This window comes from Colletotrichum fioriniae (genome assembly GCF_027942845.1).
Source record: "Colletotrichum fioriniae strain IMI 355084 chromosome Unknown scaffold_11, whole genome shotgun sequence".
NCBI classification, from domain to species: Eukaryota; Fungi; Ascomycota; class Sordariomycetes; order Glomerellales; family Glomerellaceae; genus Colletotrichum; species Colletotrichum fioriniae.
This window is the reverse complement of record NW_027076847.1, coordinates 734,305-754,745: the sequence shown is the minus strand read 5'-3', so window position 1 is coordinate 754,745 and position 20,441 is coordinate 734,305. Positions and strand designations below refer to the sequence as shown.

The 20,441-nt window shown below is 52.8% G+C and overlaps 4 protein-coding genes across 4 annotated transcripts; 2 read left to right on the top strand and 2 right to left on the bottom strand.

The window, feature by feature from the left end:
- Positions 1 to 5,474: 5,474 nt before the first annotated feature.
- On the top strand, positions 5,475 to 7,949 carry ACE2 (Metallothionein expression activator; the record flags this gene model as incomplete). Its single annotated transcript, XM_065758459.1, has 2 exons — positions 5,475 to 6,225; positions 6,274 to 7,949. The coding sequence occupies 2 exons, from the start codon at positions 5,475 to 5,477 to the stop codon at positions 7,947 to 7,949; spliced, it is 2,427 nt and encodes an 808-aa protein (XP_065612852.1).
- Positions 7,950 to 10,896: 2,947 nt separating this feature from the next.
- CCT7 (T-complex protein 1 subunit eta) lies at positions 10,897 to 12,741 on the bottom strand (the record flags this gene model as incomplete). The annotated part of the gene is made up of 4 exons (XM_053188765.2): positions 10,897 to 12,035; positions 12,084 to 12,405; positions 12,464 to 12,630; positions 12,696 to 12,741. The coding sequence occupies 4 exons, from the start codon at positions 12,739 to 12,741 to the stop codon at positions 10,897 to 10,899; spliced, it is 1,674 nt and encodes a 557-aa protein (XP_053053531.1).
- Positions 12,742 to 16,064: 3,323 nt separating this feature from the next.
- N0V96_008832 (uncharacterized protein) lies at positions 16,065 to 17,845 on the bottom strand (the record flags this gene model as incomplete). The annotated part of the gene is made up of 3 exons (XM_053188762.2): positions 16,065 to 16,968; positions 17,049 to 17,474; positions 17,598 to 17,845. The coding sequence occupies 3 exons, from the start codon at positions 17,843 to 17,845 to the stop codon at positions 16,065 to 16,067; spliced, it is 1,578 nt and encodes a 525-aa protein (XP_053053528.2).
- Positions 17,846 to 19,494: 1,649 nt separating this feature from the next.
- N0V96_008831 (uncharacterized protein) lies at positions 19,495 to 19,875 on the top strand (the record flags this gene model as incomplete). Its single annotated transcript, XM_065758458.1, has 2 exons — positions 19,495 to 19,498; positions 19,577 to 19,875. The coding sequence occupies 2 exons, from the start codon at positions 19,495 to 19,497 to the stop codon at positions 19,873 to 19,875; spliced, it is 303 nt and encodes a 100-aa protein (XP_065612851.1).
- Positions 19,876 to 20,441: the final 566 nt, after the last annotated feature.

The following is a 20,441-nucleotide window of genomic DNA, read 5'->3' as shown; positions in this document are numbered from 1 at the left end:
GTGAGAGAGATGGACAAAGGGAGGGCCGACAAAGAGGGACCAGATGACAGCAGATGGTGTCCAATGTGGCCTGGCGTCTACTGGTCTGGCGTCTGTCTGTTCGTCTCTTCCAGCCTTGCAACCTGGGTGAGGGATAATTATCCGTGGATAGACGATAAATGATAATATCAGCCGTTGAAGAAAGCTGAAATTGGTTCCTTTCAGAAGCTTAGGCCAAAGATATTATTGACGGGAGATGGGAGGAAACCGGTTGGGGTCGGGGCCGGGTTAGTTATTTCCAGGTCCCAAGGTCCAAGGTCCAAGGTCCACGTCCACTGTTCCAGTAGCTAGCTGTCCCTACTCCGTACCCAGTCATTCACAGCAATCATCAACCTAAATGGAGCAGGTCTGATGTGGTCATGGGGCCTCACAATCCTCCCACTTCGTTTCTACTCCGTATCTTGATCGGCCCCGATACTTTGGTTCCATCTGCTGCTGCTACTGCAGCGCGCTGCAAACTGTTTCCAGCCAATGTCACCACTGTCACCTGTGAAGAGATGGGCAAGAAACATTAGATCGACTGGACAGCAAGAGGAAAAAAAAAAGAAAAAAAAAGACCCTGGTTGTCGCGGTGACAGGGGAGCACGGTGCACGGGCCAGAACCGGCACCCGCGACGTCGCTGACCGTCACCTTCAAATCTCGTAAGCTCCAGTTCACTGTGTGTTTACCCAATCACGTGTCGTATCCCACCGATGTGGATCCCCAAAGCCCACTTGGTCGGTCCCCTGAAGCTCCCGAGGCCGTCTGACCAGAACTCCTCGGTGACCTCACTCCGCCATTTTATCTAACAGCTATAACTTTATACCATGACTGAGTTCTATCAAGTACACGTATGATAGTGAAGAATGAATCACCGGCCCTCATTATCTTTATTCGCAGACTCTCATCCGATGCTGCCAGCTCACAGAAACTCAATTGTCATCAAAGCCTGCCGAAAGATTCGGTGGAAACGTCCCGACTTTGGCCCTTGCATGAACCTACCGGGCGGCGGTGAATAGCAGTCTCAATTAAGACAGCTGAACCCTGTCGAGCCAAAAGGTGCATGTCATCTGATCTCTGCACCGCTGTTTTCTCCAACCTATGCTACCTGTGAACCTGTTGCCTTCTCTTCACACGAGACCACACGCACCCAGTGGTCGTAGCTGGATTACACAGCTCGAGTTTAAACAACCACATCATTATCGACCGATTCTTACACCACTCGCTACCCGCCCTCCCGGATTTCTCCTCAAAACCAATAATGGTTCCCCAGCTTCTCCAACGTTGTGCAACGATGCCTGAGCATACTGCGTACATGGCCCTGACCCAAGATGGCGGGTCTTGCCGTGCCCCCTTTTTTAGCCTCACCTGAGAGCAAATATCGTCTGACCTTCGCTAATTCACCAGTGCCACCTCCTATCAGGCCAGTGAGGCACTAATGAGATCGGATCCGAAATCTTGCTGGTCTTGGTCCCGAGGCTTTCCCCAGAGCCTCACACCCTCCATTCATAGACCGCCCGCCTTTGAGTATTGGACCCCGGCAGAACGACTGATGTAGCTCTGGCTCATTCGGCCCCGGAGTTCCCTCAGCTCCGGCGTGAACTTAACCACTCCCCTCGACCCCGTGTTCACGTGAGATCCATCCCTGACTTTCATGATGGCGAAGGGCAAAGTTTGCATCATGTGATCATAGCATAGATGTTGGCCTTGGAACCATTGGATTAATTCGCTGTTCATATGATAGGTAGTGCTTCGCGACAATCCCAAAGCAGCTCCAACATGACCCCACGCCTTTGCTTTGTGGCAATTTAGTAAGGCTTCAGATTCCTGACAACCCCTCAATGAGCCTGCGCAAGTCGAGTTGCATATGTATATCATCATGATCTTGGCGACAGATGTATGTACTCTGAGGAATCTCCGTTGGTAAGTGTCAATGCCAGAATATTGACCGATCAGCAATGCAAAGAGAGGAACGTTCCAGTGAATCCCTCCTTGAAGGCTTCGAAGCGTAAGCTTCACGACTTGAATGAGTGCTCAAGGGAAAAGTCTCCCTCACTTGAATGAATTCTTAGCGACTGATACTTGGGTTATATATAAACAGGACTGCAGAAGCTCCAAGATACATTCTTGAGGAGGCTGAAAACGGTAGGAGGCGATGAATGCAGAATACCCAGGCCAGGTAAGAAGGTAGTGGGGCTTTAGGTAAATAGACCAGCGAATGCCATGGTCTGTCTGTTATTCCACGAGAGTGCTTCACAGGTATGTCCTCTCGTTGCTGCTCGGTTCATGGCACAGAAACCAACTACGTTCCTCTTCTGTGAGCGGCTTTCGGCCTCACTAGAGACACGATGACTCGATCACCTATTATGCTCCCACATTGTCGGTGAAGCAATGGCTCTTACAGTCCTCCAGACGATCTTTGCAATGGTTAAATCGCAAGAGCAGGAGCAGCGATCGCATGCGAGGCAATTTCAACACAGTTTATTCCTGGTCGGCTGAGAGAATCCACCAACAGTCGCTTGATGGTCTCGCACGAGGTCACTTGCAATCGCCCACCTTGTGAACTCACAGCCTCTCCCGATGAACCGCTTTGAACCATGAAATAGTTGATGGATGTGATGGTCAGCTGATAAGGATACCTGTAGCCGGCAACTGGTATAATTCGGTCTGATGTCTAGGCCAGGGGCGCGTCTCAGAAGCGATATGAAAGCAGTCCTGTCTCCTATGCCTCGTTGTCACGGATAGTTGCAGAGGCTGCTATAATGCTAGCGCAGGATGCGACGTACTGGAAGAAGAAATGGGAGATAAATCTCAGAAATCTATCAAAAGTCTCGTAGGTAGCACCTTGGGGGCTGGTAGTTGCGCCTGGCTTCTACCGAGTCCTTGGCCGCAACGCTGGGGCTCACATTTACCTCTCTTGTAAGACTGCTGAATGCAAATGCCGATGATCAGAAAACTCATCTTGCGCGTGTATAAAAGGCCGTCAAGATTCCCAAAAGCGACTGGTTCGTGATGCTTCATGGTTGCTTCCTTGTAAAGCGCACTCACGGAATACGGCTATGGACTTCTCTAGGCATAGTTCGAGAACCATGCTACAATGATGAACATGAAACTACCAACTCAATTACAATACCGTGTTCGTGCTGCCTGTCATGGCCATTGCTTATGCGTAGCGATCCCAGCAAATTGGTTTTGACGCACATGGGACTATTGCAATAATCGGCGCATCTGTGCAATGAGCCAGCTGGACGGTGGACCTAAAGAGACGATATGATAGCGAGTTCTGACAGATGGAGTACTTGGAGCCCTAGTTCATCCAGCAATTCAGGCAGTCTTATCTGCTCGGCATCCAGCTGGACCGACACTTGTCTTGAGAACAGTGGGGAGAAATGCTTTCTATTACGTGCAAGAGGTATGTTGCACAAGGAGCTCTTCATCGAACCTGGCGGCGAAGTCGGGAACAAGATCGAAAGAGATTCATCGAAGGAGATGGGGAAACGAGTGACTAAAGGGAGATGAGGATAGACTTCCGTGTGGTCTCTTGGAAACATTCTGGCTTGGTGGCAAGCGGCGGGTAAAACATGGACTCTCGAGTGTGGCTGCACCAACGCACGACGGCGGCTGCTGCTGTGCATCGTCGGTACCGCGTGGTTGGCAGCCGGTGGGAAGGTGAGACGGCGCGCGCCTACACTACAGGCGATGGCAGTCTTGGGTGATGGATGGACGGGCCATCGGCTGTCCTCCACACGTCGGGCTCGAAGTCCGGTTGCCAGGGTTGTGCGATCGGTGATCAAATCAAGGTGCTGGTTGGACGAGTCCGGGAGGGAAGCACGCACGTCCTTGATTCGATTTCTTGACTGCGGAGACGGAGTATTTTTTTTGATCTGGGCTGGGATGTTTGTTTCTGTGCCCACTTTGCGTCAGGTATAGCAAGGAACGAGGCGACGACATTGTTGCGGTGTAAGCGTACTCTGGAGCTCGTGTTGATATATCTGGATGGGGATTATGGGATTATGCCCTGACAACAAGGTTGGCATCGACGGCAGTCGCAAAAGACGGGCATTCGGACGGATGTATGGCCAGAAACTTGAAAGATAAATAAAATCGGGATTTCGATACGCTGCTCAAGCAACTAGCTAGCATCAGACTTCAGTAGTCAGACTCGACTTGAAGAAAACCTGGCCTCGATGCGATGCGACCGCAAGGTGCGGCAGGGGGCAGAACCAGGAGGTCCTTGTCTTTGAACGACATGTTTTAAAGATTGCTCGTGGCCGTAGCCGTAGCCGTGGTTGATGGGCCATCTGGGAGGAACCCGCAATGACGGGATCCTCACGATGGGGTACCTCAGGGTACGTGATGGCGCTATATCGAGATGCGAGAAAACGTGGGAGGAAATGTATCAGAAGTACAGAAATAGTATGGTAAGCTTGGAAGAGAAGGAGCGTGGGAGGTCAGCTTGGGTACGTATAGGAGCGCATGCCTTTTCCTGTTGGTACGTACGGATACGTACTTGGTAGCGCCGTCGCAGCTGAGAAGGTGCAGCACTGGCACAACCATTGGGTGGCAAGAGCAAAGTGCAAGGGGGGAACACCGTGCAGGGGGAAGGTGCCGCTGCCGTGCAGGTGCGGGAAAGAGAGTACCTGCCCTGGGGGAGCTTGAGGCGCAAATTGCCCGTTGCTGTGGAGACGACGTCAACAAAGCCCATGACGCCGACGGACGCCTTGGTAACCACCACCACGGCCCATCGCATCGCCTGTCGCCTGGTCTGAGATGGTTTCCTCAGTTACAGCTCCCCCCTCCAACCCGCCAAACCCACCAAACGCCAGGCTTATACTCCCTTGCCTGTGGTCTGTGTCTGTTTGACTGCCGCTCTCCTCCCTCGTCTTTCCTGACTACTACTACCTCTCCTACCCACCCAGATTATCTCCAGAGTGGAATCTTGAATTTCCTCCCCTCCCCTCTCGTCAAATCCACTACTGCAGGAAGACTACCATCTATCGGTCCATCGCGCGGCTGAACTGCCAACTTCCTCCAAAAACCACAAAACCACACAAACCAACAAACTCTTACCACTTACAGCTACTCAAGAAGGTCCAAAAGAGCTTCTTGCGTATCTAACCAAAAACTTCTCTTGTTGCCAATTGACAATTTTACCTTTGCCTAGGTAGAGAGCACGCTCTCCGAGCTCTCCCATCTTTCTTACCTCGCCTGAATAAGGCGTACAGACCAGATATCATCTGTTTAACCCGCAAAGTCTACCAAGACTGAGCACAACCTCTCTTACCCCCTAGCCCGGCACTTCTGCTTGCGCTGCGTGAGGTGAGTCTCGCCGTACCTTCGCAATATCAACATCATAACCAAAGCTAACTTACACCCCTCCAGTTTCGGACCCATAGGTTCCCATCGACAACAACCGACCGACGACAATCCCTTCCGGACTCAACCTTGCGACACAATGCTGTCCAATAACCCCCAAACCAGCAATCTTCATGCCCGTCACAGAGCACACCGACGCCAAAATTCGACACCGACGGCATTCGAAGCAGTGAAGATCCAGCCCTTGCCCCCAAATGTCCAGCGTCAACGAGCTCTCGGCCACCGCCGAGGCCTCAGCCTGGACACAAGACGGCAGGACTTTGCACCGGTAAGTATGACTACTAACACAGGACTAGCACAACCGCAGCATGTACTGCGAGAAGCGCAGCAGCAACGCATTCAAGCACGCCCGGGCCCCCGCCAGCAGGCACACCTTCGACAACACTCACAACAACAAATTCACCGGAGACAGCAAATGTACATGGCCTCCAATGACCATGAAAACTACCTCATGTCCCCCCATGGAACGCCTCAGGCTCAGCGCTTCGACGCCACATGCTTCGACTCCTCTCCCATACAGTACAACCAGTATGGTCAGCAGATGAACGACATGATGGCCAAGGGCCAGCAGGTTTATGGCGCGAACATGGGAGGCAACAAGGACTTTGAGCTCTTTGGCTCTGACAGCGCTCTCTCGACCCCTTCTTTCATGAACTTTAGCGACACTCCCAACACCCCTCAGGGCTGGATCTCTGAGGACGAGACTGCAAGCACAAGACGGTCTTCGCGGAGAATTAGCAATGGCATCATGGACAGAGTCAACAAATTCGAGACTATGGGCGTTGAGCAGATGCAAAGACCGATGACACCACCACACCAGGATGCAAACAGTACGTCTTCCCGAATCTCACCTCCGTTCAGTCACTTACACAATCTAGACTACTTCCCCCCAACACCAATGGAGACACCCCATGACAGGGCCATCAAGCACGAGCCCATGTCTGCCAGGCCGAGTCGATTCGCTGAGGGATACGACGAGTCCATGGAGGAGACTCTCAAGCCCGTGAGGAAGTCGAACCAACGCACTCAAAACATCTTTGAGGAGATGCGCAAGCAGTCGGAGCAGAACGTCATGACGGTCCCTCAACAACCCTCTCAGATCCCCCACGGTCTGTACGACCAGGTTGTGCCGACTGCCGACTTCATGAACATGAACAACTTCAACAATGAGTTCCTGAAGATCCAGGAGGTTCCGGGCTACGACGGTCTCTCTGACGACCTCCAAGTCTCTTCCGACATGTCCCAGCACTCGACCCCTCACACTCCTCTGATGAACTTCCACAGCGCATTCGATAACCGGCCTGATCTCCACCACCCCAACATGACCATCGGTTCTATCTCGCCTTCTAGATCCTTTGACGACAGATCCTTTGATGATTCTCGCCTTTCTTCACCTCACCGCCGTACCGAGTCTCTTGCCAGCATTGCCAGTGCCGCGAGCATTGCAAGCATCAACATCGAGGAGACCAAGACTGAGACCGGCGTCACGCTTGATGATATTGCTACTTACATCACCGGTCCCGATCCTGCAGATGGCAAATGGACTTGCACTTTCGAGGACTGTGGCAAGAAGTTTGGACGCAAGGAGAACATCAAGTCTCACGTTCAGACCCATTTGAACGACCGACAGTACCAGTGCCCTTCCTGCAAGAAGTGCTTCGTTCGTCAGCACGACTTGAAGCGCCATGCAAAGATCCACACCGGTATCAAGCCTTACCCCTGCGAATGCGGCAACAGCTTTGCCCGCCACGATGCTCTGACCCGCCATCGCCAACGTGGCATGTGCATTGGAGCGTTTGATGGCATCGTCAAAAAGGTTGTCAAGCGCGGCCGTCCCCGCAAGCACCGCCCCGAGATGGACGAGCGCGTCAACAAGTCGGCTCGCACAAGGACCAAGAACAAGTCGACCGCCTCCACGTCATCGCAATCCGGCTACTCAGATAGCTCCGCGGTCAACTCTCCCGAGAACGACTTCATGATGTCGGATGACCAATTCGAGATGGGCGACATTGACGAACGTCGAAACTTCGACTTGCCCCTTCAAATCACCACAAGCTCATCCGCACCTATGCCTTCTTCGCCCCCACGTCTTCACCGGGAGTCGCACTTGGAGACTTCTCCAGCTGCGAGCCACCATTCCGAATACGTCTCCCCAGAGGCCCTGATGGAGGCACCCGTCTCGTTGCCCCAGCAACCAGAATCACCAGCAAAGAGCGAGTACAACACCCCACCGGAACTTTCCCAGTCTTCATCGCCACCACCCAATCAGTTCTTCGACGCCGAGCCCAATCATTCTGGTTTCAGCGATGATTCGCTGCTGGCTGGAATGAGAGGCAATGCTGGTCCCATCGGCAACACCAGCATCTCGAGCCTGGGCCTGGTCGATGCTGATGATGAATTGCTCATGAACATGAAGGCTTTCACAACCGAAGATGGCCTAGTTCAATTCGACCGTGAGTCCAACATGCTCATGATGAGCAAGTTTGACGAAGAATTCGAAGACCCAGTCAACATGTTCACCAACAACGATGACGTTTTTTTCGGCAGCTCATGATGGGTAATATTCTCTCTGGCGAGACGGTTCCCTTTCGGAAAGGTGTAGGACGGTGTCACGACTTCTTCTCTTCAGCAACGTGTACGTTATGACGCTTTACGCTTGTGCTTGATCTTGGTCTTTCTCAGCACCCGCCACGGGACCATGTAATGACGATGGGTTATCGCGACGCTCTTCGTTCGCTGGACGGATGTACTATCACAATGGGGGTATCAAAACGGTCTATGGGTATTCTTTCGGTAATGATTTGGGCATTTTTGGCGATCAGCGGCGGTTTCTGGCTTTGATCTTTTCTGGTATACGGCAATGGGATTCGGAATGGAACATGAACCCGATTTCTGGCGCTGGGCGACCGCGCGTGTGTCTTTCGCCACGGTTGGGTTCTGGGATTACGCCATAGAAGAGATACGATGAATTGAATTTGGGATGGATTTCAAAGTACTTGACCAACTGTGACTGTGATTGTGAATCAAATGTGTTCAACGTATGTGGCTGCTGATATTTTGTAACTCGCCAACAGCGGCTATGAGACTTTTCTTTTTCATTTCTCTCCGACTTTTGCATCACATTCCTGAGTGGAAGAAAAGCTCGTCATGGGAGCCGATGCGTGTGACCTCGGGGTTCCACCTTTTGGAATGCAAAACATCTTCAGCAAAGGTGGCAGCGTCGAGAACAAGTCGGCTTGCCGTCGTGCCGTCCTAGCTCCAAGGACGAAGAAGTAGGTAGGCTGGTATTCGATGCTGAGACTGGCTGTTTTCTAGGTTCTTACGATTGTGCTTGCAGCCTTGTATAGCTGAATCTATTGGGGGGTGTACATTCCAGCTGTGACCCCTCGCGACGGGTAGTGAGGAGGACGGTGCTTGCATGATGAGTACATGACTTTCATATTCTATTTTTATACGGGACAGCCTGCTCGGTTTGTGAGGCCTCCATCGAGATGAGATGGCGGGATCTTGGTGCCTGGGGCTTGTTATCGTTTCAAGAGCTCGAAGAATTCTGCTAAAGGACCTAACCTGTAGGTATCGAGACACGACAAGGCGTTTTCGCCGGGAAATCTGTTCTTATGAATATCTTGCCGAGCCCTCGAATACTCCTTGGGAAGGAAGGGTTGACGCCCACCCGTAAGGTACTTGAGCCACTTTCTCCTTCTCTCCTGTCATAAGAGGCACAAGGGGAACGTGGTCGAGGGGTATTTGGAGGGAGTCATAGATTAATCCATAAGTCCGAGGCCTCACTCAACCTAACCTTTTGTTCGATTCACCATCGATGACCATTTTCCCCTTCCTTTTTCCCTTTTAGAACGTCTTCAACTTCTTCGACCTATTTATTACTGACAGAAGACATGGCCCTGGCGCGAAGGAGTTCTGAATCCCGAACCCGTACAGCTTCATGAGACACGCAGCATCCCACCCTAGAAGACCACGCGATTGGAAAGACGTGAAAGTGCTAGATAATCAGTACCCTTTATTGCGATTTGGACACATACCAGGGCTTCGCGGAAAATACTTTGAATGCATACATTTTGAAAGCATATACCTTGTCTTCAGGGCCTATGCCAAGACCGCAACCCCGTAGTCGCAAGCCAATGATCGACTCCTTCACTGCAATCTTAACGCGCACCTGGGCTTGGTGGGAAGCAGGTTTCATGCAGCCCACCTTCACCGAATCAATCCAACAGGCCAATAATTAGATCCTTCACTGCAATTTTAACACACGCTGAGGCTTTAACCTGGTGTATAGTCGAACTCCTCTCTAGATTGTTCGACCCCTCGCTTGGCCGAGACAGACTCGAGACTTCACTGTATTTCTCAATGCCAAGAAGGCAATTGCAAGTTGTGGAAGGCAGGTGGTAGGCCATCAGTTCCAGGGAGTCGGTCTCGTTTTGAAATATCACTAAAATTTGAGATGGTCATCAAAAGATACACTGAGTTCAGAGGCTTTGAGAGATTGTCAGTCTCGTTTCTCATCCACCTCGTATTTTCAACAACAACTCTGCCAGCTTGTGAACCTCTCATTGAGATGTTACACGGACATCGTCTACATGGACGAGCCAGTCTCGGGATTTGAGCCCTATTCTACCACCAGATACTGTCTTCACAGGCCAACCCAGTCCTAACTAGATGAGAGGTCTACCAAGGCGATAATAAGCTTATGAGGAGTCGTTTGAACGTCTTAATTGTGATGTGTGTGCACATCAAGAGAGAGGGGGTCTCGTGGATGCCCCGGCGTCAGCCCGTCTGTCTGGGACCTGGAAAGGCGACTCATCCGACTTTGCGAACCATGACGAACCAATTGTGAGGCAACTGTGTAGTGAGGCAACCAATTCACTGCATTTTTAACACCTTCCAAGGTGCTCTGCTTGATACCTAGAGATGAACAGCGAGTCAATTGGACAGTATCCCATGGACGAAGATGGGCCAATCAACGCGAAGGCTCCCCGGGCGGCGCTCCCGCGGTCCCGCGGAGCACTGCATTATTAACCTCCCCAAACGGCTTCGACTGTTCTTTATTGCGGCGCCACGCATGGAGAATGCCGGACCAAGACCAACTTTGCTGCATGTCCAACACCCTCCCAGGCTCCAGCTGCCTTTCCTCTTTCAAGTCAGGCCGATGGCCGCTACCTTGAAGAGCAACTGAAGCTTGGCGCCCATAATCACGACCTTCACTGCATCTTTGGGGCTTGCCAGGGCTTCAGCACGACGGCCAATTCTGAGCCGTTTCAAATGATAGCTGCCCTTACATGAGACGAAGTGATATCACACACAGAAGATTGGAGAGCAGGTGTTCATGACAGACGACAAATGACCCAGTCTATTCGGACTTCTTAAAGCCAAAGCCCCTGGGGGCCAGTTCTAGGTATCATACAGACGCCATTTCATCGATTCCTGAATTTTGATTTCCTTTTTTAATTCTCATTCATTTAACCCGGTCATAAAACCCCACTTCTTTACCGACGAGGCATGCCCCGTCCTCTTCCTCTCAGAGCGCGCTGTGCGGCACCCGGAGGCAGCTGCTGGCCAGGGGCCTGGGGCTGCGCGCTCTCCTCGTTGCGGATGGTCTCGTCGACGCCGAGGATGAGGCAACTGGCCTCGGTGGCGGCCTGGATGGCGTTGATCTTGACCAGCGCCGGCTCCCACACGAAGCGCTCCATCATGTCGGCGATGCCCTCGTTGATGAAGTCGACACCGGCCCAGGTGCTGCCCTTGCGGTGCTCCACGCGCAGCTTGTTGAGGATGTCGGTCGCATCGAAACCGGCATTGTCGCAGAGCTGGCGGGGGATGATCTCGAGAGCCTTGGCGAAGCTCTTGATGATGGCTTGTTGCTTGTGGGGGATGTTCTTGTCGGCGAAGCGGTGAAGGTACGCGGACACCTCCATCTCGGCGGCACCACCACCACCGACGATAGTGTGGTTCTTGATGGCGCGCTTGACGATCATGATGGCGTCGTGCAGCGAGCGCTCGACCTCGGCGATGAACTGCTCAGCACCGCCACGGAGGACGAGTGTGCAGGTCTTGGCCTCGGGGCAGCCCTCAAAGAAGTTGAAACGCTCGCCTCCGATCTGGCGCTCGTCGAAGCTGCCGCAGGTACCCAGGTGCTCCGCGAGGATATCTGAGCATGTGGACTGAACAGTGGCACCGGTGGCCTGGACCACACGCTCCATGTCCTCGGATGTGACGCGACCAGCGCAGAAGATATCGCGGTCTGCGAAGTACTGGGTAGCCAAGTCGCCAATGGGCAGCTTGCTGAGCACAACCTTTGCGCCCGTCTTGTAGATAGCCTCCAACTTCTTGTAGATAATCTGCCATTCAGCGTCGACAACGGCCTGGTAATCGGACACCTGCTCGACGCGGACCTCTGCGTTGTCCTTCTCGGCCTTGAGCTCCAACTCGACGTTCAAGCACACAATCTTGGGCTTCTCGAAAGACTTGGGCTGTTGCTCGAAACCAGCGTAGGAGAATGTCTTCTTGAATGCGACACCGTTGACGAATAGTGACTCGGTGAGGGAACCGCCGGGAATCTTCTTCACGCCGATCAACTTCTCGTTCAGGTCGTCCTGGTCTAGGGAGAGGACAGCGTCCACAACCACTGCGCCCGATTAGCATTTGTGTCAATAGAGGAGTGCATCCAACGTACTCTTTGTGAAGAACTCGGTGTTGCGCTTAATCAGCTTGCTCGTCATGGCGGTAGCCGCCAGCTTGCCGAGCGTTTCCCTTCTGTTGCTCTCGTTCGTGTCGATAGCAATCTCCTTGATCTTGTTGACGGCCATCATAGACGCTCTCCGCAGACCCTTGATAATAACCTGGGAGCTGACGCCCTGCTCGACGTGCTCCTTGATCTCCTTCAGGATCTCTCCAGCCAAGACGACGACGGACGTTGTGCCGTCACCGACCTCAGCATCTTGTGATCTCGCGATATCGACGAGGATTCGGGCTGCGGGGTGAATGATGTCGAGGAGCTATATGCGCGTCAGTATGCCTGAGTCTCTCAAAAACAGTCCTTGCGGTCTATCCAACCTTCATAACAGTAGCACCATCGTTGGTGATTGTCTGTCTGCCGTTGGCATCGACCATCAAGAGGTCACCTCCATAGGGACCGAGAGTAGACTTGATCGTGGCCTGGACAGCCAAACAAGCGTTGATGTTGGAAATAATCTGACCCTTGCCCTGAGAGGTATCAGTTCCTGCGCAGCATACTCGTCAGTCACAGTTTCTAGGTCGGCATGGGGAAGGCGGTGGGGTAGCGCACCCTCTTTCAGGACAATAATGGTCGGGGTCTGGCCTCCGAACGACATTTTGGGCGATTATTTCGAGGCGACGAGTACAGCGGTAGGGGTTACACTCGACGGTATGTTCGGGATTCGTATGTCGTCGCGGGGAGATGCTGTACTTGTGCTGTTCGTGGCCCAAGAAGCTTCTGGAGCTCCAAAAAATTATTGCAGCCTTTCGTGATGTTCCCCGGGCACGGACCAAGGTGTGGCTGCCTTACCTTAGCTGGATTATGTAATTGAGGAGGGGTACTCTCGACCCCTGCCACTTCCCCGCCAAAATCCAGGCGTAGATTCAACATCAACAGTTCTTCTCAAATTCTCGACTTATGATGGATCAATCGTTGATAACCGAGCGCAGCTTACGACGCTCTATTGTACCCTGACCTTTTTGATACACCCTGATCATGGATATGCTAATTACGACAGGCTGATATGTCGGTGTTGACCCTCTGTTTATGACACGGCATGCACCTCTGAGCTGATCACGGCCATGTTGAAGGAAATATCTCACGCCCAATCAGCGATCTCGCGGGATGCAAGATGACCTGGCAGCCTCTCCCGTGTCTGTCTATTTCATCGCCTTTTCTCGTCATTTTTTTACTTCAAAACAAGCGTTCTAGTCCCTGAATCACTTTTGCTACTATACGGGCCTGTTCATTACTTGCTTCATTCAGATGATGTCGACGTTCGCGTACGACGAGAAACTTGCCCTCAATGAGATTCGACTAATCCATCTTTTTCCGGGAGAATGGCTCGACGACCTGGAATCTAGGCTATATGTGGCCGATCGAGGCCATAAGTACCAAGCCTTGTCCTATGTATGGGGAAGTTCGAAGCGGTCAAACCAAATCACCGTCAACTGCAAGGTCCACAAGATCACATTCAACCTGGATAGGGCCTTGCGTGCTGTCCGACGGCAGACAGAGCCAATCACTCTTTGGGTTGACTCTATATGCATTAATCAAGATGATGCTGCAGAAAAGGGCCATCAAGTTGGCTCGATGCACGACATCTTCAGCTCGGCCACTGAAGTCATTGCCTATGTTGGAGATGGCCTAGATCCAAGTCGCAAGGACTACGCACGTCGTTTTGAAAAACTTGGGAAGAATCCTCTGACCGATTTCAGTTCACTGAGTGAGGCCAGCCTTACCAGACTGGGTGCACCTGGCAGCTTAAAGGGGCCCCTGATGCATGGGGACATCCTCGGAATAGAGGTTCAGGAGCTCTGGGACAAGTGGAAGTACTCCCAACCGGAATCGCTCACAGAACATGAAGAGATCGTGTGTCTATATCGCCTTCTCGTGGAACTTTCCGGACCTCCCGAATACCACAACTTTCCGGGCAAGCAGTCTTCAGGACAGAAATTCATGTGGCTCGATCTCAGCGAAGCACACCTACAACTACTTTCTGAAAGGATGCGACATTTCGCGACACGCGACTGGTGGAATCGGATGTGGATTGTCCAAGAGGCATGCGTCGCTCGACAGCTTACCGTAGTTTACGGTCGCGCATCTATCCCTTTTATCTGCATCGGACACGCGGCTCGGGCATTTCTCCATTCGCCTATCACAAAATACCCAGATTTCGCTCAGGTAGCGATGTTCATGGCGGGCAAGATAGACGCAATCAGCCCTCTCCGCCTCGGATTAGGCACCATTGGCAGCTTGGCGCACTTTGCGTCAAGCAACTCCCTATTGTGGCTTCTAAGAAGATTTCGCAGTCGTAAATCTTCAGAGCCGCGAGACAAGATATTTGCTCTTTTACGACTTGCTGAGGATCTGAAAAAGACAAAGCCCTTTCTTCGATATACCCGGTTACGCATCACGGTCGACTACGGCGTTGATGTTGGTGAAGTGTTCGCCGACGCGGCATATGACATCATCCGCGACACTGGTCTTCTCTGGATGACGACAACAGATTTACTCGCCAAGAGTCGCATGGACATGCCTTCTTGGGTGCCAGATTGGTCTTCAGAGCACATGGTTCCTGGGTACAATCAGAGACGATACCGCCTTCAAGAAGAAACCCTTCTGCACTTCAACGCAAGCCGTCTACGGTTTTTCTACTCACGACTTCATTTGTCGGATAATCAACACAGCTACGCATTACCTCAACAACACTTCGAAGAATTACTCAATGGCGAAGAGCGAGACAGGTGGAGGCCTGCGCACTGCCTCCCGAGTATGGTCAAATACACACCAAGCCCTCCATTTGAAAAGGAACGGCAGCGTTCTGCGTTGATTCTTCGGGGCGTAACTTGTGGCGTCGTTGCGTCTGCAAGCGTTGTCATCCTCAGTGACCTTTCGAACATTGGTCTGGCCATTCTTCAGGTTCAAGAAAGCTACGGGGAACATGGAGGTTGGCAGATTGGCCAGGGATCGTTTTTTGAGACTGTCGTAACCTGTCTTTCCTCATCTATGCAGATCCTGTGCGAAGATGGCGGACATCCCGAGACACTTGAATCACAGAGACGACGCGAACTCGCCATATGGGCCTTCAATCATTACATAGCATACCTGGAGCTTATAAGTACTCTGCCAGACTTGGGACGGGAATTTTCGCACGAGGCCGCAGCTTGTGCCGACGGCTGCGAAGTTGACGCCCTTGGCTCAGTGGGAAGTCCCCTACAAGGGTTTCTTTGCCCAATACATCAACGCAACCGGCAGCATATGAGAACTCTAGTGCCCGGGCCTAGTGGTTTTAGGCTAGTTGCGCTACCTAAGGATTACGATTTACGAGCACCGTCAAATCTGCACGTTCCACCGTGGATTGAGGACACCGTCAGGACTACGGCCGCCGGAAACCGATTATTCGTCACTAATCGAGGCCAAGTTGGGCTGGGACCGGAGAGCATGCACGTGGGAGACTCGCTCTGCGTCCTTGAGGGTGGACTTGTGCCGTATATTTTACGGAAACACGCTGGGACAATCCATATCAAGTCTTCGATGTTCCATCAACCGGAAAGCATCATGGGCGCGCATCGGTTTACCATGGTCGGAAGCTGCTATGCTGAAGGCATCATGCACTGGGGTGACGAAGAGCATGGTCGGGGAGATAATGCTGATGATATCGAGAGGCTAGAATCGAAACTGAGGCGAAAGCTCAAAGCCCCTGAACTCGTCGAAGCCGCATTTCTTCTGGTCTAAGCTAAGTACGCAGCGTGGTTATATACAGCGCCATCTCTCGAGATGAGCTGTGAAGGTTGAGGCTGAACAGAAAGGAAATTCTGATGGTATTTATCTCAGTCTCATACCTATGAACATAACAAACCCCTGTCCTACTACGCCAATCATGTATATCAACCCTAAAGAAAGCCGACATGTCTTAACAAGAAACACCTCGACCCTCTATTTGAATCTCCACTCAACATCCTCCCATCCAGCCCGCCTCGAAAGAGTCGCCTTGCTAGACTTGCTTCCATAAATCGGCGACCGAAGACCAGAAGTAGAAAACGGCATCTCATGATCCGGCACCTGCACGCCCTCGAGCTCGAACCCGACAGCCAAGCACGCCACCGCGCCCAACAATTCGGCAAACGCAAAGTTGCGACCGGGGCAGAGATGCTTACCGCCACCAAACGGCACAAAAGACTCTTTGGTGCCCTTTGCAATATCGGGCGTGTTCTTAAGCCACCGCTCCGGGTTGAACTCCTCGCCGTCCTCGCCCCAGACAGGCTTCTTGTGCATCACGGACGCGCTCCACTGCACCTCGACGCCCTCCTTGAGGAGGTACTGCCTCCCCGTCTCGTGGTCCGTGATCGTCGTGTCCTTGCTCGTGACGGTCCGGCTGCCGGTGACGGTATTCTCCGAGCGGAGCGTCTCGCGGTAGCACGCCACCACGTACGCGCACGACTTACCCAGCTCCGTGACGTCGATCGTAGCAACGCGCTTCCCGCCCTCGGCGGTGATGGCGAGCGCTGCCGAAGACTCGACCTCCTCGCGGACGCGGGCAAGGTACTTGGGGTTCGCAAAGACGTTGACGATGAGCCAGAACATGGAGGGCGCGGTGTTGACGGTCGAGGCGGCGGGGAGGGAGTCCATGGCGCCGAGCATGATGTCCGAGAGGCCGAAGCCACGCCAGAACTCGGCGCGGCCGCGGATGGTGGCCGAGACGGTCGGGCCCTGGTCCATTTTGCGCATGTAGTAGCCGACGAGGCCCGTGACGATCTTCTTGCGGGCTTCGAGGGCTTTGCCAGCGATGATTTTGGAGATCCAGCCGTATTGCATCTTGCCCATGCCGCTTTCGTATGTCCTACGCAGGGAATGTTAGCTACATCACTTACAGGGAGAATAGAAGACAACGTGGTGATGAGGAGAACAGAACAAACGTACCAGATAGCATCAACCAGCTCCAAGTTGTTAAACGGGCTATGCTCGCCATACAAAGCCCTCGTCGTCGCAACACCAATCAACCCACGAGCCCAGTAAAACACATCATCAATCTTTTCCGGGTTCCCCGGCTTGACCTCGTTGAAGCGGCTGCCAATGTAGTCGAGCGCGCTCAGGTTCAGTTTGAGCAGGTTCTCGCCGGACAGAGCGGAGATGGTGACGCGGGAAATCTCCTCGACGGCGTTCTCCTTGACGAGGCGGTGGGTGATGTCCGGGTTGATGCCCATGGCGCGGCCAATCTCCTCGATGCGGGCGCCGAACTCGAGCGTCTTGTTGCGCATGGCGCTCTGGACCAAGGGCGCGCTGTTGATGACGTACATTTTCTTGCCCAGGACGGGGATTGTGCAGATGGGGAGCTTTGTGCGTTTACTGTCGTTGTAGTAAGATTTGGTTGTTAGTGCTGTGTTTTTGCTATGATGCCCTTCATGAGATACTGCCTCTGAGGGGCGTATCATGAGTGTCTAAATCGTTGAGGGGTGCTGTTCGACTTACGCCAGCTTTTCGTAGACACCGGGGTACGAAGTGTTCACGGTGATCCAGTGGCCTATGATGGGGAGAAGGCCCTTGACGACGGGGGGCTCGCGGGGATCCACCGGCGCGGCGACGAACTTGTCAATGACCATCAGGACCGTGACGACGAGGGCCACGGCAGAGGCAATCAGCTTGACGGAGGATGTCGAGCTGAAGCGCTCCAACAACGTGGCGACCGCAGTCGCGGCGGCGCTCGAGGAATCCGCCATGATCGCAAGGGCGTCAAAGAAGAATAAGAAGAGATTCAAGCTCCTGTCGAAAGGGGAAGTGAGAGCTGTGTCTATTAGGAAACAAAGCTCACAGTAAAGGAAGGGGAGGGTTGGGGTAGGATAGTTGAAGTGAAAAAAGGTGTCGTTGATCCATCGCCCGGCAATCAGAGACGTGCCTCGTGGTTTTATATAAGTCGTTCGACCTGCGTTTCGCCCAAACCCTTCGCTTTCTCTTGCCCCCCTCCCTCCACCTCCTCGGACTCTACATCCAATCCGTCTCATCAAAACATAGGGTGACAGGTACAGGTCATGTTCAACGAGGCACGGTTCAGACGAGCTTCCCTAAACCTTCTTTTCGCATATGCCACTTGCACTGCCCTTGCCTTTCTGCTCGTTTTTCCCATCCATGAGTAGGAAACTAGGTAGCTTAAAGCAAGCGGGGGATCCTGGGCAAAATGGCGAAAGGGGGGGTAAGGATTACGATTCCTTGCTCTCTCATTGGCGTTATTATCGTCTAACGAGACGGCATTTCTAATTACTCAGGCTGTCCGCGTATAACAAAAAAAGATATGCAAATAGGGTACCCATACATGTAGCCGCAGCATGGTATTGGCGTGTGTTTTGCGAGCATTATCTCGCAGGAGTGAGAGTCAGGGGGGGAGCTTCGCGAAGCTTGGAAGCTTGGTGTGTGAGTTCAGAGTTGGGGGATCGTCCCTCTTCGCCAAGCTCTGGGCCGAACCAGCATTGGGCGGGAAAAAGCGTTTCTTAATTCCCCGCGCGCCAATGAAACCACAAAGGCCTAAAGACTGTCCCCGGTCTCGGTTTCGGTTCCGCATTGCTAGGGGGGGGGGGCTTAACGATGCGATCCCGAGTCTGCCTCGTTCCATTGTAAGTTGTAACAGCACACATAGCACAGCACAGGCTGCACGGCAAGCTGTGTTTTAGCTCGTACAGCTGTACGAAAACATGGCTTTTATAGTTTCGACGGGGTTGAAGAATTGACGTATAAGAAAGACGATAGCGGAATCCTGGAGTATGAATGAATGTTGAAAGTTGCATCTCTAAACCGCTGCATCATCCCTCTTCAAAACCGACTCGCCGTGATTCCATAACACTTCCTAGCCTCCTTTTGCAAATCCTCCTTAAGTAAAGTTCATCATGGCCAGCGTCGAAGGACTCCGCGTAATCGTAGCCGGCGCAGCAACAGGCGTCGGCGCCGGCACCGCAAAGCTCCTCGCCGCCCGCGGCGCCAAAGTCGTCGTCGCCGACATCAACATTTCCGCCGCCAAACAGGTCGGCGAGGGAAATCACCGCCGCCGGCGGCAGCGCTCTCGTCGTCGAGTTCGACCTGTCGGACGAAGAGTCCATCAAGAACCTCATCGCCCAGGGCACCGAGTGGCTCGGCGGCGGGCTCGACAGCCTGCTCAACATTGGCGCCGACCTGAGCCCGCAGAACCTGGGCAACGACAAGTCGGTGCTCGATATGGACGCCGCCGTGTGGCAGCGCACGTTTCTGGTGAATACGACGGGGTATGCTCTCACGACCAAGTATGCGTTGCCGCATTTGAAGGCGGCTGGTGGGGGTACGATTATCAATATTTCTAGTGTAAGTCACTATATCCCCATCCCCCAACCGCGTTTGACAGCAAATGTGTAAGAAGAGCTAGAGGACTGACAAAAACGCAAAGATGGGCGGACACTACATGGGCACGCCGGAACCAATCCGCGTAGCCTACGCAGCGTCCAAGGCCGCCGTGCACGCCCTCACCCGGCACACGGCAGCGACCTACGGCCCGGACAACGTCCGCTGCAACACCGTCGCCCTCGGCCCCATCCTGACGGCGGCCCTCGAGAGGGGTATCGCTGCCAGCCCGGCCATGCAGGAGGGTCTGAAGAGGGTTCCCCTCCGGAGACTGGGCAAGCTAGAAGAAGTTGGCGCGCTGTTGGCGTTTATGATTTCGCCCGACGCGGCGTACATAACCGGTGACATTTGGTCCATCAACGGAGGAACGCACGTCATGACGTATTAAGTGAAAGTAAAAGTAGTCTAAGCAGGCGATTATATATAAATTTGAAAGGACGTTGCACGTTGATCTTGCTCTTTTATGCCTTTCGAATAGATCGTCTCTCTCTAAGGAGTCGTCGATTTTGACTTTCATGGGTAATGATGGAGTCGTGGAGACTAAGTAGGTTTTTGCAGGAGTCTATTTGACCCCGGTCTATGGGCTTCCTAACCTCTCTAACTAAAGAGTAATACCACCCAGATTGCGAAACTCAAATAATAAAGTCACCGTATCAGAAGCTATACGAGCTGCTTCTGATGTTGGGAATACAAAAAAGTCGAACCTCATTTTTTAAGTAGTTTAGTATAGTCTGTACCGGCAAATGCTACGCGCCTCGTATAATACTATCCGCGTATTCCATAGCTAGTACAACGGTAAATGAAACTTGAAGCCTGACCAATAGCGACCCTGTAAATCGTACAGACTAGGCAATCGAAACAACCTAAGAGTCCTGCAGGATGTAATCGTAGACGGCTCAGTGGATTTGTCTTCATCCGTAGACTCACACTGCCTGTTTACCTTGCCCAGCTATG